The sequence below is a fragment of the Phocoena phocoena genome, chromosome 1, assembly GCF_963924675.1.
Source record: "Phocoena phocoena chromosome 1, mPhoPho1.1, whole genome shotgun sequence".
Taxonomy (NCBI): Eukaryota; Metazoa; Chordata; class Mammalia; order Artiodactyla; family Phocoenidae; genus Phocoena; species Phocoena phocoena.
This window is the reverse complement of record NC_089219.1, coordinates 185,393,407-185,413,466: the sequence shown is the minus strand read 5'-3', so window position 1 is coordinate 185,413,466 and position 20,060 is coordinate 185,393,407. Positions and strand designations below refer to the sequence as shown.

The 20,060-nt window shown below is 59.3% G+C and overlaps 1 protein-coding gene across 2 annotated transcripts; it reads left to right on the top strand.

Annotated features, from left to right (window-relative positions):
- Window positions 1-7,360: 7,360 nt before the first annotated feature.
- On the top strand, window positions 7,361-19,651 carry TMEM9 (transmembrane protein 9). Of its 2 annotated transcripts, XM_065882424.1 has the most exons (6): window positions 7,361-7,431; window positions 8,000-8,003; window positions 8,476-8,567; window positions 12,202-12,310; window positions 14,318-14,449; window positions 19,505-19,651. In XM_065882424.1, the coding sequence occupies exons 1-6, from the start codon at window positions 7,361-7,363 to the stop codon at window positions 19,649-19,651; spliced, it is 555 nt and encodes a 184-aa protein (XP_065738496.1). The 2 variants fall into 2 exon arrangements, with proteins under 2 accessions (XP_065738496.1, XP_065738499.1); XM_065882427.1 differs by lacking the exon at window positions 8,000-8,003 and having other exon boundaries at window positions 7,361-7,426.
- The last annotated feature ends 409 nt before the right edge of the window (window positions 19,652-20,060 follow it).

The window sequence follows — 20,060 nt, the reverse complement described above, 5'->3', positions numbered from 1 at the left end:
CTCAAAAAAAGAGTTTATTGTCAAAATGATGGAGAAATATTATACACAATTGTATTGTTTAAAGGGATTCACAACGTGTATTACCACACTGAAGCATCTAAAAAGTCCTGCGGTAAAATACATCTATGTAATTTGCTTTAAGCTAAGACTTCCCAAACTAATGTATTCATAGAGACCACATTTCTCCCCAACAGAGTAGCATCCCATGAATTATTCCCAGAAGCGTATTTTGAAAAACACTATCATAGAGTATTGTCAGCAAGTCCGCAGAATGTTAGGAGACAGGGTTCTGTAAACCAGCAGTGCTCAAAGTGTGGCCTGAGGACCCAGTGGATTTGTAAGGCTCTTTCGGGGAGATCAGGAGATGAAACTATTTTCCTAGCAATTCTAAGATGTGATTTGGCTTTTTCACTCTCATTCCACTGCAAGCATACCGTGGCGTTTCCCAGAGGGTAGGTGACATGTGATATCACAAGGGGCTGAGTGGAGAAGCAGATGTGAGAACCCAGCTGTCTCTTATTAAACTAGACGTTAAGGAGATTTACCAAAAAATGTAAAACAATGCCACTCTTCTCATTCAATGTTTTCTTTTTTCTTTTTTTAAAATTGTTCTAATGTAATAGAGGCTTAAAGGAAGACAGAATATTTATTTATTTTTATTTATTTATGGCTGTGTTGTGTTGGGTCTTCATTTCTGTGCAAGGGCTTTCTCTAGTTGCGGTGAGCGGGGGCCACTCTTCAGCGTGGTGCGCGGGCCTCTCACTATCGCGGCCTCTCTTGTTGCGAAGCACAGGCTCCAGACGCGCAGGCTCAGTAGTTGTGGCTCACGGGCCTAGTTGCTCCGCGGCATGTGGGATCTTCCCAGACCAGGGCTTGAACCCGTGTCCCCTGCTCTGGCAGGCTCATTCTCAATCACTGCACCACCAGGGAAGCCCTCATTCAATGTTTTCTTTTGGAAAATGTAGTGGGGTGTTTTTTTTTTCCATCAAAAGATGTGTATGTCTGCCATGGGTTTATTATTGTTATTTTAAAACAAGTAAATGAATGTGAAATTTCTGTTTTAATTTTAATGCTGTAAATATCGATAGACATGACGACATAAACAAAGCTCTTTGAGGGTCCTCAATAATTTTTAAGAGTGTAAAGGGGTTGTGAAAATGGGGAAAACACTTTTTTTTGTGTGTGTGTGTGTGTGTGTGGTACGCGGGCCTCTCTCCGCTGTGGCTTCTCCCATTGCGGAGCACAGGCTCCGGACGCGCAGGCTCAGCGGCCACGGCTCACGGGCCCAGCCGCTCCGCGGAATGCGGGATCCTCCCGGACCGGGGCACGAACCCGCGTCCCCTGCCTCGGCAGGCGGACTCTCAACCACTGCGCCACCAGGGAAGCCCAGAAAAACACTCTTGTTTCCCTTACTGTATTCAGAAATGTGCAGCAACACTTCTGACACCAGATGCGAGGGTTTTCCACAAACCAAGCAATTCTTCGATGCCTGCTGACTGTCTGACACTAACTGCAATTAGCGCAGACTCATGGGTTCAGGACTTATTCCCGTAAGGCTGACCCCTCTCCCCCCACTTCAGGTCCAGTGACAAGTCCTGCTCGTCGCCTGTGCTTCTGACCGATGGGTGTAGATCAGGGTTCCTGCACCCTGTCCTTGGGCTCAATGATTTGTTAGTATTGCTCCCAGAGCTCAGGGAACTGCTTTCCTTACCAGATCACCAGCTCATTATGCAGGGATACAACTCGGGAACAGCCGTGGAAGAGACAGTAGGACAGTCCCTGGGGGAGGCGCCGGGGACTCCAAGCCCCTCCAGCTGCGTCATGCTCACAGCACCTCCACATGTCAGGAACTCAGGAGCTCTCTGGACACTGTGCTTCGGGGGTTTTTACGGAGGCTTCATCACGTAGGCACGATCGATTATTAACTCTCCGGAGAACAGACGGTGGGGCTGAAAGTTCCAAGCTTCTAATCATGGCTTGGTGTTCTTAGGGAGCAGCCCGCACCCAGGAGGGCACCAGGAGTTGGCTCGTTAGAACAAAAGATGCTCCCATCACCCTGGAAATTCCACGGGTTTGGGAGCTCGATGTCAGACCATCCGATCATTCAGAAAATTAAAGATTTTAGGAGACCTGTGTCACGAACTGGGGCAGAGACCTATATATATATATTTTTTTTTCTTATTATTTCATAGGACATGAGACCCAAAAGTTTTAAAACTGCTATTCTAAATAAATCCCTTCAGGGGAAAATGAAGCCCCAAGGGCCTGGTGCTTGGACAGGAGTGCATCATTCAAACTGAACCCAGATCTTGTGATTTCTGGCCCCGAGTCTTACTATAACCCCACCCTGCCTAACACACCACTGAGAGTGGGACACCAACGAGCCAAACCCAAGATATTTGACGCGGAGAAGAAAATGGAAACCCAAGAGAGAACTGTTATCCTATGCTCCACGGCACCCTCATGCTTGAGCATCGCAGGGGTGCGGGCTGAGCCCAGACAGGGCAACAGAGGGAGGGGGGTGCAGGGCAAGGCCACGCACATGACGAGCCTGGAGAATAATTGCGGGTAGAACGTCCGGCAGCAAGCGGGTCCACAGTTTACATTTACATATGTGTGAGCGTGTGTGTGTTATTACACACGTACATGTGTGGATGTATATATATTAGACTGGACAGAATCGATGTCCCGTATTAAACTTTAGATAGAATAACACTTTGATTCAAAGTTTTGCTCAATTGTCAATAGATAGTTATTCTTTGAGCAAGCATTGCCTTAGTTAGTGTTGGGAGAGCCGCGCATCTGTGAGGAGGTGAGCTTGGAGGGCCGAGTCCAGGCCAGCGCCCAGCTGGGGGCGTGTGTTCGTCAGCAGGGTCCCCTCTGCCCCTCTCGCCCTGATGCTGGGGAGTCCGGCCGTGGGCAGAGGGGAGACATCCTCAGGGAACCTCACGCCCTCGCAGGGCCTCCAGGGACCCTGACCTGCCATCTGCGAGGGGTGTGTCAGGGCTCCTCTGTGATCCAGAACACACACAGTGCCTGAATTCTACCCTTGGGCTTTGTTTTCTGTTCCGGTCGGCCGGTCGGATGACCCCTTGGGGCGGCTGTCCCCTGGGGAGGCTGAGTCGTGGCTGCTAATGGAACAATCAGGAACTTAGTCATCTCATAGGAGCCTGAGGCCACGAGACACGGGACAGACAGGCCTTGCAGGGTTCTAGAGGGAGACAAGGGCCGTGCCATGGATGCCAGGAAGGGGGGCACAATCTGGGGATGATGACAGCAGCCCAGTCTCTGTCCAGGAGTGCCCAGAATGGGTACAGAGAATGGGGAGGAAACTAGACCCTCAGCTCTGGCTCCGATGCCTTTAAGGCCAAACTGACACAGAGTTGTTCGGGTGAAAGCAGGTACAGGAGAGGGAAACCAGGGCCTGCGTTCTGCCCCGAGCCCTAGGGCTCCAAACTCGGGGCAGGATGAAGAGTAACAGCCCCACAAGGAAGCAGCAGGATTGGCCCCCTCTGCTGGACAGAGCCCGCTCCTGAGGTTACCTGGTCTCAATCCAGTCCCAGAGCCCAAGCCGCAGCCCCGCTCATTCCCCAGCTCCCCCGGGCTCTGCAGGCACAAAGGTCTGGCCCCAGCTCATCCCTCTGCCCTCCCTTCCCATCACGTGCCCTGGGCTTGAGCCAAATGGAACCCCATGCTCCTCTTCCGCTACGTGACTCCTCCCAGCCCATCTCTGCTCCGCTACCCTCTCTCCACTCGGGACGCCATCCCCTCACCACCCTGCTCCTGTGTTCTGGGCCAAACCTGGCCCACCCTTCCTGGTTGGATTAGTTTTCTGAATTTGCTAATCACCATGAATTTAGTGGCTTAAAACAGCACGTACTTGGGACTTCCCTGGCGGCCCAGTGGTTAAGACTCCGCGCTTCCACTGCAGGGGGCACGGGTTCGATCCCTCGTTGGGGAACTAAGGTCCTGCATGCCGCGCGGCATGGCCCAAAACACCCCGGAAAACACGCTTATGACGTCCCATTTCTGTAGGTCAGAAGTCCTACCCAGGTGTCACCGAACTCAAGTCAGGGTGTCAGCAGGGCCTCCAGAGGAGAGTCTGCTTCCTGGCCTTTTCCAGCTTCTAGAGGACACCACATTCCTTGGCTCGTGGCCCCTTCCTCCACCTTCAATGTCTTTGACCCCACTGTTGTCCTCACACCTCACATCTTTCTCTGACCACAACCAGAAAAGCTTCTCCTCTTTTAAAGACTCACCTGATTAGATGGGCGCACCTCGATAATCCAGGGTCCTCTCGCCATCCCAAGGGCTTTCACCTAATCACATCTGCAAAGTCCTTTTTGCCACGTAAGGTGACATATTCACAGGATCCAGAATTAGGATATGAACATCAGAGGGGGGGGCATTATCCTGCCCCGCACTGGCCCAGCTCCGGTAGCTCCCGTGACCTTCAAAGCATCCTCTCCATCTTCCGGGCTGACTTGGCCCATGGGCCTCTGTAGATCTTCCTCTCCACAGCTTCCAGCACCCTGGATTGTAACGGCTTGTTGATTTGTCATTTTCCTGCAATAAATGTCAAGTACCGTGACAGCAGGGACAGGGTCTCTCTTGTCCACTGATATATCCTAGCAACTGGCACAGTGCCGGGTGTGCAGTGTTCCAAAAACATTTTAGTGCAGAAACTCTTCTATAGAATTTAACTATATTAAACTACCTTCTGGTTACATGCCTTCTCTACAAGACACATCTAAAAAGCAGGGTTCACATGTGGTTTTTCTGTTGTGTCCCCTGGGGCATCTGGACAGTATTCGGCACACGCTTGTGGAATTGGATTGAATAAAGAGGTTCAGCCTCCTCTCAATGGCCTAGCTCTTAAACGCAGGGCCCACGGAGGATGTGTGGGAATGAGGCGCACTGGGTCAGGTAGGGCTACCTGGGAAAAGTTTCTGGAAGAGAAGCACTTGGGGCAGAGGTCTGAAAGCGATGCAGGCTGAGGGGGTGATGACATCCCGCCAAGAGGGCTCGTATGAGCAAAGCCAAGTGTGGGAGACAGCTGGTGCGGGGTAACCAGAGCTGAGATGGGAGGGCCAGGGCTCGGACACCAGGTGGAGGGGTCTCGAGTTGATGCGATAGGGTGCTCGCAGGGATTACAGAGCAGTGAGCGAGCTGCTGAAAACAGGATTGGCTGGAAGACAGGATGGAAGCAGGAGGACAGAGTGCAGTATGCCAGCAGGGCAATGATGGCTGTCCCTTAGGGTCGCTGGCATAGACTCGAGGGGGAGACAGGAGAGAACAGAGTCAAAGATCATTCGATGCACACATCCTTGCATTCCTGAGAAGTGCAGGATGGTGGTGCACAGAGGAAGCTGGGAGGCCTCACTTCCATTTTGTGGTGAAGATGGTGAGACCAGCGCTGGGTCCCTTTAGTGTCGGGTGTCAGAGGACCATGCGCTGGAGGTAACCGACTCGGCCCTCTGCTTTTGTCCCCAAGAAGGTCTCCACCGCCACACAGGAGGTGTATGGGGCAGAGGGAGGGTGTTTTTCCAGTGCCTGAACTGTCCCTTCTGCCCCCACGGGACAGGCATCCTCTCTCTGTCCCAGCCTGCTCCCCAAAGCAGCCACTCTGACCTCCAGAATAAGCTATGGTCTCCATTGACAGAGCCCCCACTGTTCCAGGTGCTTTGCACACATATAGACTCCTTATATCCCGAAAGTAGGTCACATTATCCCCATTTTATGGATGTGGACATCGAGGCTCTCGAAAGGATAAGCCAACCACCCCAATTCTCACAACTAGTACGAGAGGAACCAGGATTGGTGCCCTGGTTGGCCTAGGGCCAAAGCCCACAAGCTCTGTGTGCCACTGTGGTGCCTCCTGCCGGTCCTCCGGCTGGCGGATTTTAAATCTACCCGATTCAGCAAACAGGGACTCTGCAGGTGGAGGGGATACAGGGAGAGACACATATCAGTAGGAGAGACCAACACAAACCCAACGATCCCCACAGGAAGTGCCCACCACAATCCACAGTACCTGCGGGGAGGAACGGGCCACGTCAAGCCCCCCCCCCCCCACGGAATCCCAAAATATCGACTGAAGGGTCTTTGCATCCAAGCAACTCCTTTCAGACAAGGAAGCAGAGGCGGGAGAGGGGAGGTAACACCACTGCTTAGTGGCAGAGCGGGACCAAAGCCCAGGTGTCTACACCAGGGTCGGTGCCCTAGACTCGGGACGACTCCTCTCTCTTTCCTTTGCAGCTGGACCGAGCTCACCCCTGCCCCTCAGCGGCCCGGACCTCCCCCGCCCCCCGCACATCCCGCCCCCATCTGCCGGGTCCAGAACCAGCACCAGGGGACCAGGCTGGGAGCTGCGGGGCGCACCCTTCACGGGCCCAGCCCGCCCCTCGCCGCCCCGGTTCCTCCTCCTGCCGAGGAGGGGGAGGAGAGGTGGGGCCGCCCTCTGCAGCAAAGATGCGACTCAGATAACATCTCTAAGTTGTGGATGAGGACAGAGCCCTTGGATCTGCTTTTATCATTATTGTTGTTACTAGCTTATTGTTTATCAAGTGCTTTCTCTATAAAACGGCAAGACTGAACAGCTTAGGCCTGCTCCGAAACCCTGGGTTTTGAATACAGGGAGCGGGGAGCTCGGAGGTGGAATTCTGCGGCCGCAAGGAGGCCACACCTTCCCAGCTTCTCGTGCGCTTGCAGACGCTCCCTTTTCCTGTCTGGTAGGGTTGAGAAATGCCTCCCTCTCCCTTGCGCGGAGCCTCGGCGCCCATGCGGAGGCGGTCCTTGTTGCCTTGGCGACACCCCCAGCAGCCAATAGAAGCTGGAGGGGCGGGGCCGGCCGGGTCCCGTGCTGCCGAGGCGGGGTTCGCAGGTTAGCAGGCGTGTGTTGGGGGAGGGCTGCTGGGGTCGCGGGGGTCGCGGGGGTCGCGAGGGCCCTGGGGTAGGGGGCCTGCGGCCTGGCTGTGGGGTTGGGGCTCCCAGACTCCACGCCCCAGGTTCTCCTCGGCCCGAGCGGGAGGAGTTGCGGGCGGTGATGAGGGAGGGCGGAGGAACGCGAGATGGGGGTCGCTGGCCGGCCTTGTCCGGCGGACCCGAGGCCCGTGGCCCCGCCCAGGAGGCCCCCGCGCCAGGTGGGCTGTGGCAGTCGAGGCCTGGGGGAGAGGGAAGCGCCTTCGCGGACCAGGCTTGGAAGGCCCAGGACCCCGGGCCCAGCTCCCACCCACTTCCCGTGCCCGAGCGGGGCGGTTCGCTCCGGGGCCGAGGGTGCTGCGTGGCCGCCCGCCCCTTCTCCGCCTCGGCATTTCTCTTCCAGGTGGGCGGTCTTGCCGGCCCCGAAAGTCTGAGAAGCATGAAGCTCCTGTGTTTGGTGGCCGTGGTCGGCAGTCTGCTGGTGCTCCCAGCCCAAGCCAACAAGGTGCAGCTCCCATGCGCGACCACCCTGCCTGCGCCCCGGCATCCCGGGGGGGCTACTGCTCCAGCCCGGCTCCTCACTCCCCTTCGGGCCGTGCCGGTGCATGTTCTCTCGGCCCTAGGCTGCAGGCCTCCAGGAGAGGGGGCGTCTGCGGGGCACGCGTCTCGATCTGGCACGCCGGAGGTGGAATTCCGGTCAGGGTTCTGTGTTTGGGGAAGTTGTCTAAGTTCTCAGTACCTTCTTGCTTTGCTCTTGGGTGCCTACTGTCCTAGTCGGAGCTTCCAGTAGCCCAGGGAGTGGGCGTTATGTGAGGAGTGTGAAGTCTGCACAGATGCAGGTTTCTGGGTGGAGGGGACCCACCCCCGAGCTGGGACTCGAGGTAACTTCCATTCCTTAGGGGTAATGGCCCGGAGCTGGGTTTGCGTAGGTCTCTGGAATTCGAGATTATGAAGGTCACTGAGGCTTTGAATCAGACTGAGTCTCAGGGTTTGTTTCCACTTCCTCCTGGGAATGCTAATTCGAATGCAAATTTTGTGTTGTTGTCTCTGACCCATTCCAGGGAGGGAGAACTTCCAGAGAGGTTGCTTGAGTGTTTCCATGGAAGCGTCCACTTTTTCTGGTTCACCCCAGCCTTCTCCTTCCCTGATCCTAACCTAGGAAGTTGGAGGTGGGGTTGGGGGAAGAGGCCAGCCGCCAAGACTGCTGGACCCGGGTACACACACAGGTGTGAGGCCCAGAGCAGAGGACCTGCCACCTCGCTTGCTCCGCCCCCAAGCCCCCTACCTGAGAGTGGCAGCCCTGGGAGTGGCAGCCCTGGGAGTGGCAGCCCTGGGTAGCCTTCCGTGAATATCATTCGCGCCCCCAGACGGTTTCTCGAGGACCCTGTGATGTAGCGTCCTTCCTGCAGAAGTCGTTCCTGCTGAACTTGGGCATGGGGGCAGGTCAGGAACATTCACATGGTCACCTTATGGAACAGGGAACTGAAAGTGGAGAATCTTGCTAGAACTTGAACCCAGGGGCCCTGCCCACCTGATACGTGCTTTCTCTCGCAGAGTTCTGAAGATATCCGGTGCAAATGCATCTGTCCACCATATAGAAACATCAGTGGACACATTTACAACCAGAATGTGTCACAGAAGGACTGGTAAGGCATTGCCCAGGCTGGCCCTTGCGGTTCTGGGTGTCGAGTGGGGTTCATGGACCCCTGGAGGATAAGCTTGCTCTCCCATTTCCGTGGAGAACCTTACAGAGGAATGTTTTGTCCCTGGTCACACAACCGATTAGAAATAGGGTCCGCATGTCTTTAATTCCAGCTGAGGGGTTCCTGGTCAGAGGAGTGGATTTTGATTTGCTTTGATGTGGGTGTTTGTTCGTATCTGCAAAATGGTAACAGAGAAGCCGGGAGAGGTAAACATTAGAGCCACATACCGGGGGATCTTTCGCCTACTTGCGTGCGCTTGGCGAAGCTCTGTTACACGCGTCATTTGATGCCAGTGTCTAACCACCTTGTAAGGCAGTGGGATGGGTTGTGTTCCCATTTTATAGCTGCCGAGATTGAGGTCCAAAGAGAATTTACATTATACTCCTGGAGTCTTGAATTCATTTCTGGATGCCTCACTTCAAAAAAGAGAGAAGTAATCAAAAAGTCATTCACAGGAAGGACACCAGCTTGTTGAAGGCAAGTTTCAACATGCTCTCCTGGAAAGAACGGTTTAAGGAATTATAGTCTGAGAAGGAGAGGACTTGGGGACACACGTTTAAGGAATTATAGTCTGAGAAGGAGAGGACTTGGGGACACACGCAGCTGAGAGGGCAGGAGAGGGGCTGGCGTGCTCTGAGGCGCACCGTGTGGTTTGGGTGTAGGACTGGGGCTAGCGAGGAGAGCTCCAGGGAACCAGATTGAGGTGAGTTGAGGGGGCGTTTCCTGTGCAGGCCGTTTGAGGAGCAGGGACGCCTCATCCCGGAGGGCTCTGGAGGGCTCTGATCGCAGGTGCGGTGATACCTGCATCTGGTCCCCGTGGAGCGGTTACGCCACACGGGGGAGCCCAGGTCGGCGTTGCCTCTACTTGGTCAGGTGTCAGGATCACCAGGTGGGCTTTGAGAAAATACAGAGTCCCAGCACCCGTCCGCCATGATTTTTGGGTTCTTTTTTGTTGTTTTTCCCAGCTTTATTGAGATGAATCAGACATGTGACGTTGTATAAGGTTACGTGATTTGATACACGTATCTATTGTGGAACAAGGTTAGACAACACCTCCATCGCCTCACAGGGTAACCTTGCAGGTGTGGGTGTGGTAGAACATTTAAGATCTCTCTTAGCAACTTCAAGCGTACATAATTGTTAACATGTATTGTTAACGATAGTCACCATGCTGTGCGTTACATACCACCCCCACCCCCCGCCCAAGATTTTGATTCGGTGAATATGGGGGTTGGGGCATGGCAGAAACGTGATTGTGAAGCAGTTGGTCCAGAGCAGCATTTGGGGGTTTTGAACCTGTCCAGCTCTGAGTGTGTGATTTTTCTGAGAACCCGTCTGGTTAGATGCAGACTCTGGATCGACCCTGCCTGCCTTTCAATCTAGCTTTGCTCCTTGTTCATTGTGAAACAAGTTACTTAATCCCCAGTGTATTCAGTTTCTTCATCTGTAGAGCGGTGGCAGTGTTTTGAGTATTAAATAAGAGTGTGTGTGTGTGTGTGTGTGTGTGTGAGCGCGAGCACACACTTGTGCAATGCATGTACAAGTAAGTATAGCACTTAGAACAGTTCCCAGCACGTGGTGAGGCCGTATAAATGTCGGCTGATAGTATTAGTAACGTATGTTGTTATGCCCTCCTAGAGGCCACGAAGAGGCCGACTCACGCCACAGCCCAAGAGGGAAGCCCAGGTTTCCTTCTGTCTTTGTCCGTCCTGATGGAGTTACAAAGCCCCAGGACCTGGAGTCCTGGGGAAGCCCCTGTGACCTCTTTGTATCTTGTGGCGACAGTTCAAATAGCGTCAGGAATAAACCGGCTGGATTGTCTCAGCCCGACACCAGCTACATCCCTCAGGCACCACCACGTTGTACCAGCACTGTCTCTGCCCTGGGGCCAGAGTAAGGCCCCAAGCCAAGCGTGGATGCCACGGAGTCCTACCTGGACCTCTCAGGCTGTGGTTTATCTCCTTCCCCTGGGAAGTCGGCATTAGGGGGCTGCCTGAGGAACAGTTCCACGAAGGCTGGTGGGTGGAACCTGAGGCTGGGATGTAAGACCCCAGGGTTCTGGGACCCAGTGACCCTGGCCTGTCAGGGAGGGGAGGTATCCCAGGCTGCCTGGAGCCCCGCAGGGGAGGGGTGGGGCCTGACCCTGTGATCCTAGACCTCAGGCCAGGGCCAGAGGAGACCAGGTGTGTGTGTCCTCAGGCTGCTTCCGCATGGTCCCTCCACTGCGAGGAGGACACCTGGGACCTCCCCTGGTGAAGGGGTGTGAAGCCAGGGTGTCTGAGCGGCACAGGCCACGTTCCCATGTTGCAGGCGCTCTGCCGTCTCATGCTGGGGGTCCTCGTGCCTGTGAGGGGCAGAAACCCCGACACCTTCTCCCTGATGGTGGAGCTCCCGAGGAGTGCACTAGATAGACAGTCCCAGAGCTGGCTAGTGCAGTGTCTCTCACACGTCTAAAAATACAGGCTTCAAACAAATCTGTTTTGGAAACACATTGTGTAGAAGTCAGGACTGCCCCCCCTGAGCAGAGCGTCTGTGGCCCCTCCCTCCCACCCTCCGCACAGAGGGCCCTGGGGTGCCCCAGGGAGCACATTTTGAAGGACACTGATAAACACACACATGTCCTCACGTGTCCATGACGACACCGAGGCCCAGAGAAGTTACACACATCACATGCAGAAGGCGGAGACTTAAACAGCTTGCCCTCCGGTAACCCTCTGCCCTACCGCGCTATCACTGATCCCCAAAAAGGGACACGTCACCGTTTCACTGATTCTCTGGGGAGAGAACACATCCTTCTGGGGAACCCACACGTCCCACTGGTGCACCAGAGTGACCTTCCAGACCCAGGGAGAAATCTGGGCCTCAGAGGCTGGTAGAGGCCCCCAGAGAGGGGAGGTCCCGGGAGTGCTGACCCAGTGCTGGGTGTGAACCTGGCCCTGTCCGGTGGCCCCTTCCAGGGCAGGGGCTGAGTTACAGCAGGGACCCACGTGCCCAGCGCTGGAAGTGGGGTCATCAGAGGTTCAGGTAAAATCACACCCTCCACATACGGACTTTTAGGGGTAACAGAGACTTGTGGAGGACATGCCAGCCCACACTGTTGGTACCTCTGCCAGAAACCCCGCCTGAGCCTGACGGCCCCTGGCACAGCCCGGGCCAGAGCTGGAAGGGCCTGGAGGGTCATCCGGCGCCACCCCTGCAGCTCCCAGAGGAGGCTCGGGCCCAGGGCACCAGGCTCCTGGTGGCAGGGCCCGGCTGAGACACAGCAGTGGGAGGGGGTAGGGAGGTGGGGTTCAGAGATGTTGAAGACGGCAGAGTCACTGGCTTCTGGTGGATCCGTGGGTCAGAGGAGGCCTGGCGGAGGCGCTGCCTGCCACGGGGACAGACCCTGGACCCGAGGGACTGGGGTGGGGTGGGGGTGGAGTCTGTGCCGCTGGGACACTCACCCGGTGAGTCGCGGAGGGCCAGGGCCTCGAGAGGCTGTGGGTCGGGAAAGGGGTTCCGCCAGCCTGACCCTTCAGAGACCCTCCCCTCCCTGGGGAGATCCCCGGCTGCCCCCACAGCCCTCTGTCTGTTGCAGCAACTGCCTGCACGTGGTGGAGCCCATGCCGGTGCCCGGCCACGACGTGGAGGCCTACTGCCTGCTGTGCGAGTGCAAGTACGAGGAGCGCAGCACCACCACCATCAAGGTGCCCGGCGGCCGCCCCGCCCCGCCCCGCCCCGCCCCGCCCCGCCCCGCCCCGCCCCGCGTGGCCCCGCCCCGCCCCCTCTCCCCGGCGGGGGGGCCTGCGTGGCCCCGCCCCGCCCTCCGTCCTGTCCTGTTTCCTTCTGCAGCGTTGATCGGGGCTGGGGGGCTGGCCTCGAGGCTGGCCTGGTCGCAACCCAGGGACCCCCTTCCCACCCCGCTTGGGGCCACTCTCCCCTCTGACACCATCACACTCGCGGGGGGACCTGGGAGTGGGGCTGAGACCCTTCCCCCACACTTCCCGTCTTCCTCTCCCTTCTCGCCTTCCGTTTGTTCAGTAGACATTTCCGGGGCTCCTGCTGTGTCCTGGGCACCGTAAGGGATGCTGGAGCGGAGGTAGCCCGCCCTCCGGAGCCTGCAGTTTGGTTAAGCTTCCAGAGCTGCGGGCCTGGCAGGATGGGCATCAGACGCCCCCCTTGCTTCCCCTCAACCCCATTCTCATGGGCATCAGTGAATTCAGGGGAGGTGGTGGCGTGGCCACCAACACAGTGAGGACATGGAGAGGCCTGGTCCCTGGTCCCCTCCAGGCAGACGATCCCCCAGCACCACCACACCCCAACCAGGGCGAGCCTGGCCATGCTTGCCGATTTCCAACATAAGCTTCTCCTGGTCCAGCTCTTAAGCTTATTTCTGCGTGTCTGGTGAAGGGTCTGGAAATAGCATCAGGAAAGAACCCGCAGGAATTTGGCAGCAGCCCTGAGCCTGCCCTCGGGCTTCCCTTTTGAGGGGAAGTGGTCCTCACCGCTGCCCTCCCTGCCTGGCCCATGGTGCCCATCCTGTCCCCTCTGAGGTGGAGGCGGTTGCCTGTCCACCGTCCCTATCATCACCCCTTCCCCTCTGAGCTTATCCACTGGCCCCATGCTTGGGGGACCAGGTCCCCAAGACCTTAGATTGGAAGGGACTTCCTGACTTGGGGACCTCATCAGATACATCCTAATCCCCCAGTTTCCCTCTAGTCCTTGCTAAGAGACCAGAGAGAACCCCCTCCAGCTTCAGCCTGTTAGAGAGTCAGCCCTATCCCCCCTCCTTCCTGGGGTACAGGCAAGAGTTCTGATCCTTTACCCTGGCTGAAGATGCCCCAGTCAGGGAGGCATATGGTCCAGCTGGACTTGGCTGTGGACTAAGCTCGGCTCCTGTCACAGCGTAGACACGGGGCTAGGGTCGCCAGGGACAGATGGCAGTTGGGGAGCAGAAGAGGCTTAGGAGTTGCGGTCACAGCAAATCTGGGTTCCAGGCACATCCACCACTTGGTATTCTTGGGACTGAGGGTGATGGCGTGGCCTGGGGGGCTCTGCATCAGGTGAGTGTCAGCCCCTGGGGGACATTTGGAGATGGACTGTGGCCCCAGTAACTGTGGTGTGTTACTGACCGTGGAGGGCAGTGTCCTGGGGAGTCCTGCCTAAGGTGTCAGGAGTACCCACACTGGGAAACATCTCATTAGCTTCCTTGACTCTGTTTTTCCTGTAAAACAAAAATGACTGCAGCTTGGGAGGCTCTCCAGGCCTGTAATTCTGCCCCAGCCTCACCTCCTGCTGTGACTGACTGGGGCGGGGGGAGGGCCTGTGGCCGCCGGCCTGTCCCCTCTGCCCCCTGACGGTGACTCGCCCCCTTGGGACTGAAGCTCCCACCCCGTCGGGCTCGGTTCTCCCCGCTGTGACGGGCGCTCCCCCTGCCCCTGTCTGGCCGGGCAGATCCCCCCCCCCCCCCCGCTCTCCACTCCTGGGGGCGCCTCATCTGTCATCTTTGTGCTGCCAGAGAACTGGTGGCTCTTGTGGGGTCCCGACCTCCGAGGGCACAGTCAGCAAAGGTGGGGTGGGTCGTTCTCCGCGCCCGCGGCCTCCTGGCCTGTCTGCAGGCAGCACTTGGGGCCACGCTGCCCAGTGGAGACAGACTGCAAGGGAGGGGAGCGGCATCCCGCAGGGCGAGCTGGGTCCCTTCCGCTCGCTCGCAGGTCATCATCGTCATCTACCTGTCGGTGGTGGGCGCCCTCCTGCTCTACATGGCCTTCCTGATGCTGGTGGACCCTCTGATTCGAAAGCCGGACGCCTACACGGAGCGGCTGCACAACGAGGAGGAGAACGAGGTAGTGGCCCCTCCGCCCACGCGCGGCGTCCCTGGGGCCTCGACGGGCGGTCTTCCCCTCCCCCGGCGCTCCAGTGGCTCCTCTCCCATTCGCTGTCCTATGGTCACCCGGACCGCAGTGTCTCCTCAGCGGGGGCAGCCTTGAGTTTTCCCTGATCTGGCATCAGGCAGCTTCAGGGCACGGGTCGGGGAGCCTCCTTGTCGCCCTGCATTCCTAGCAGAGGGCCAGTGAGCCCGCCAGGCAGCCCCACGTGGGTGCTCAGACCTTGGTGTCAGGCTGACGGTGGACTTGGAGAGTACCCAGAGAGTCAGGGGAGCCGGGGGTGGGACACAGGAGGCGCAGGCAGCTCTGTGGGAGTGAGAGGTGGTGTGTGCCGTGCAGAGCTGTGACGGTGTCAGGGGCTCCTGGCCTGTGCCCCTCGAGCTCGCCCCCTCGGGCCTGCACAGCTGCACGTGTGCCCGAGACATCAGTGAGGGAGGAGGGGTGCCCCAGAGGGTGGCATCTGCGGGCAGGTGGGGCTCAGGACGCTGCCTGCCCTGGGGACCAGCTGCATGCAGGTGCGGAGAGCTCGGCCTCACCCTGGTTTACGTAAAGCCGGGGTGCCGGGAGGTTAACACGCGTTAGAGGGACTCTTCCTGCAGAGACACAGGTGAGCGAGGTGAAGGGGTGAGTGGTCACTAGAGCACCAGGCTCGGGCTGCAGCGCCGGGCGGCTGGCGCCCTTGAGAGCGTCTCACGCAACGGGTGGAGCTGGGAAGGGCAGGTTTCCGCCAAGAAGAGGGGCTGGGGCTCAGACCTCAGCGTGAAGCTGCCCGGCCGGCCGCATGGGGCAGGCGTGCACACGGCCAGGGAGGGAGGGGGCCTGGCCCGTCCCTCGACCCCATGGCCCCTCGGGGGTGGGTTCCCCCAGCCTCCGGCTGACACGCACCCGGCCGGTGGCGCTGGGGCTGGGAGGTGGGCATGGGGGGCCGGCAGTTGGGTGGTCTCTCTGCCCAGGAGGAAATCTCGCGCGCCTACCTGGTTATTAACGCGCGGTAACAGCGGCTCTGCTGGGGGCAGAGCGGGGAGGGTGAGTACCCCGTGATTAGGGGATGCGTGCGGTAATTGCAGTCCTGGCTGGGGAGCGGCTGAGAGATGGGCCATGATTACATGGCTCTGCAGCCTCCCCGGAATGCGTGCCACCTGGCTGTGGAGCCCGAAGGGAGGGCAAGCCGCACGGCTCTTTATGGGCCCCGCCCTGGGCACCCCGGCTCGCCCCGTCCCTGTTTCTTTTCGTCCTGATGTACTCAGGTCCTGCAGGTGCCCGTGTAGACAGACGCACAGACCTCGGGCAGAGCCCCCGGTCAGGGATGCGGGATAGAAGGCTGTCAGGGGAGGGGCGGGGGAAGCTGGGGCTGACTTTTCCTCGGTGTTAGTGTGGGAAGGCTTCCTGGCAGAGGGGCTCTTCCGTGGTGGGGCGGGGCCGCTTAAGTGCTGGGGCCGCTGGAGCTGAGTGGAGCGGAGACCGCGGTGGCGCCCGGGCCTGGGGCCGGCAAGGGGAGGAGGCCCTGCCTGGCTCAGCTGAATCTCTAGAAATGCTCTGAAGAGCATTTCCCTTCAGAGGGATGGGGTCCCCCCGGGGCGGGGGACTTAGCTTTCACCCCAAGCGGAAGAAAGTCAGGCTCGAGGCCTGTGCAACCCAGTGACCTTGAGAAGGCTCCCCTCCACGCCCCAGGAGTCGGGGGGTCGATCGCATCCCAGGATGGGGGCCCTTTGGCTTCGTCCCCCCATTCCTGTAGCCGGGAGCTCCTGCCCTGGGGCTCGAGGACAGAGAGGAAGGGGGCCTGGCCCACCGCGCTGAGGAGATGAAAGCCCCGCTCCCTCTGAAGGTGCCAGGCAGCCCAGTGGGCCCCTGGTGTGGGGCGCTGCCTTTCCTGATCCCAGCAGCATCAGGACTAATCCCCCAGCTCAGACGCCCTTTGAAAGGAGGAAGCCAGCCTTTTTGCTGGGGCAGAAATGGCAAACAGAGCTGTGCTAGATGTGTAGGTTTGGCTCCCTTTGAAGAGAAAGAAGGAAGGGTTCCTACAAGGCTGTGGGTGTCTGTGGGCCTCAGCTCTGCAGGGTCCCCCGAGACCACAGCCCACTGGACGGGAGTGGGGGAGAGAGGGGTGTGCAGGAGTGATGGCAGCCGGGGACCCTCCCTTGCCAGGGCGGTGAGGAGCCCAAGAGGGACAGGGCCCTCGTCCCCCTGAGCCCAGAGCAGGAAGGGGGACGAGGAAGGGCAGGGCTGGCGGACGTCTCTAGAACGGCCGTCAGGACCTCGTGGCCCAGCCGTTAGCAGCGTGGCATCGGGATTGTGATCCTGGGCCGGAGTCCCAGCTCTGCACTCGCTGTCCTGGTGTGTAACCCTTTGGTTAGTTTTCCAAGTCTGAGCTCCTGTCTCAGCGTGGTTGCTGTGGTGCCGTGTGTACGGCTTTACAAGTGTTTGTGCAGCCCTGAGAGCAAAACCTTTCACTGGGGCCCTGACCTGAAGGGCCGCCCTCACTGCAGGCAGGGAGGCTGAGGGATGGCAGGGCCAGAGGCCGGGGGCAGGGAGGCCAGGCCAGGCACGCACGGTTCAGCCAGCCCAGAGGGCTTGACTGTGGGGCTCGGGAGACACGGGTCCAAATCCTGTGTGACCTTGGGCAGCAGAGCCACAGATGAGAGTCACGTAGCCCGTGAACCAGTCTCGTGAGCCTGGGAATAATCCAGATGCAGCACCAGGAGAGCGCCCGGCACCCAGGGACGCTCATCCTCAGGCCTGTCCAGCCCCGGTAGCAGGCGCCTCCCTCCTGGTCGGCAGGGCTCCCCCTCCTGCCCTCACTGCCCAGAGGCCCAGCTTGGGGGTTAAGAGGGTTGGAAGTGGTAGCATCTCTCCTGTGGCAGAGCGGGTGAGGACCAGGCCCCGCTCTGAGCGTTTCTAGGACAGACGTGGCGTCTCTAATACCCATTAATCAGACTGTTAGCGGTGGAAGTGCAGAGCCTCTCAGCCGCAGCTTTCCCGGCTTAGGACCTGTTTGTCAAGACTTTACATGAAGGAAAAACAAGTGGTCCCGTGGAAATGTGGTGAATTTCAGCTGTTCCTTAACGCGCTGCTCTTGGCTTCCTCTGCTTTCCCTCCAGACACTCTCCCGACGGGACAGGAGAGCAGCCGGGGCCAGGAAGGGCGCTTTTCCGCCCCGCCAGGCCTGCCCCCAGGCTCCCAGGAGGACGAGAGTGTGGGCAGGCCGGCGGGGAGAGAAGCCCCTGTAGCCCCGGAGCCGGGATAGCTCGGTCCTGGGGGGCCAACAGCCTCCCACGGGGGTCTCCAGTGCCCCCTCACCTAGACGGCCACGCAGAGGCTGGTCCTGAACCGGGAAGGGACGATCTGAAAAGTAGCGACACCGGTAACCTTTCAAGGGCAGGTCCCCCCTCCTGCCTGGGGGCTCCGGGAGTGGTCTCACACTGACAGTTGCTGTGAATTGAGCGCCTGTGATCTGCCAGGCACCGCTGAACGCTGTGCGCCCACCGTCCCCGAGAAGATGCTCCTGCAGGCTCCACCCGTGGGTGGGAAGCAGGTTCAGAGGACAGGGTGTCAGCCAGGGCCGTGCTCCAGGTCAGAGCCCGGGTGCAGAGCCGGGTGTGATTCCACAGTCATCTTCTCACTGTGAACTGCTGGGGAGGAAGGAAACTGAGCACCCCGCGGGCTCCAGCTTGACAGCAGTGGGCTGAGGACGTTACACGTGTTACTGTATGTAACCTTGCCGTACCCCGCTCCTGATCATAAACCGTGTGTCAGGGTGTGGGGCGCCACCCACGAGGTCCTGAGTCATGACCAGCACTGAAAACTGAGATGGAGCAGGGTAGAGGGCGTCAGGGGGCGTCACGCTGGGTGTTGTGTGTGTGTGTTTAGAAAAGCCTAAGAAGACCGGGTTTACTAAGTTGAAGCTTGGGGAAATCAAGTGGCTTGTCAGGGACACACAGCCGCTAAGTGGCCGAGGCCAGGAGAAGGTGGCAGCTGTAGAAGCCAGGGTCCTGGCTTCGACTCTGATGCTCCGGGACCTGCCCCTGAGGTGCTGCCGTGGTCCTCGTCCAGCCTGGCAGAGCAGGCTTCCTCGGGCTCCCGGGCCGAGGGCTCCCTGGGGGCAGCGTCCGTCTCTAACTCACCCTAGGCAGAGCTCTGGGCGGCAGTGACGACCTGCCAGCCTCACCACCCACTGCCCCCATCCCCCGCCCCTACCTCCCCAGCCTGGCAGCTGCATGGCGACAGAAGCTGTGCCAGCTCGGGGCATTAGAAGCAGAGTTGCAGTTGCTGGGCGGCCCTGGGCTTAGAGAGGTGTGCTAATCCCTTAAGAGATGTGTGGCAGGAGATGAGAGGCAAGGGAGAGCTGGGGAGGAAATCCCCTGGGCTGTGGGCCTGGCCCTTGGCTCCAGTTCCCCCCAGAGATCAGGTTCAGGTCCTGCAGGAAATGCATGGGCTCTGGAGCTTCAGAGGCAGAGAAGTGGTAATTAGGGGGAGATGCTGCCTTTGACTACAGCGGCAGTTCTGAGGGCGGGGGGAGGGGGCGGGGGGCGGGATGGGGCAGAGCGGGGAGGGCGGCCGGAGCGGCTCTGGCTCTGGAATGGGCACAAAGGGCGAACTCCCAGCTCCACCCTGCAGACACTGTCCTTCGGGGAGTGAGCTGGTGTCCCAGGCCCGACAGAGCATGTCCTGGGGGTCTCCCCGCTGTCCTGGCCGTGGCCGGCAGGGCCGAGGGGTTCTGCAGTGCGCCACCAGCCGTGGGGGCGCGTGGTGCCTCTCCTCGAACGACAGGGTCATCGCGTCCTCTCTGCTGACCCTCCGCGCTCCTCTCGAGGGTCAGGAGTGAGTCTGGGGCGCGGCCGGGCCTGACCAGAGCCCCCGCTTCCCAGCCCCCGCCCATCCCGCAGCCGCGGGCACCCTGTGCTGGATGGGCCCTCGGGGAGGCCTTTGGGGTCGCTCTCCTGGCACTGTTTTCCATGTCAGGCGTTTGAGACCCCCCGGCTCGCGGTGCCAAGCCTCTTCTTCTTCCCGCAACAGGACGCGCGCTCTGTGGCGGCCGCCACCTTCTCCGGGCCCCGGGCGAACACAGTCCTGGAGCGCGTGGAGGGAGCGCAGCAGCGGTGGAAGCTGCAGGTGCAGGAACAGCGGAAGACGGTCTTCGATCGGCACAAGATGCTCAGCTAGGCAGCGGTGCCGCCGGGCCACGGTCAGGGCAGGGCCGGAGGCCGCACGGAGCTGGCCACTCTCCCCACTCAGTGCTGCCCTCGGGGTCTCCCCTTAAAGCCCGGGGCGTTTTTCCTTCTCCCTCTGTTCTGATGTGCTTAGCTGCGTGATCTAGGAAGAGCGCTGGACCCATGGTCTCGGTTTGCCTGCGCAGGTGGTCTTCGGGGGGGAGGGCTGGGGGCCTCGGGACTGGAGCGACCCTGTCACCTTGCTCCCTCCTCGCCGCCCTCCCGGCTCCAGACCTTTGGAGCTCGGTCATCAGGAGCTGAGTGTGGGACAGGAAGGCACGGCCGGCTTCCTCCCGGCCCGACTCGTCAGCCCTGGCCCGGCCTCACTCCAGCCCTCGGGACGGCTCTGCTGGGAAGGCTGA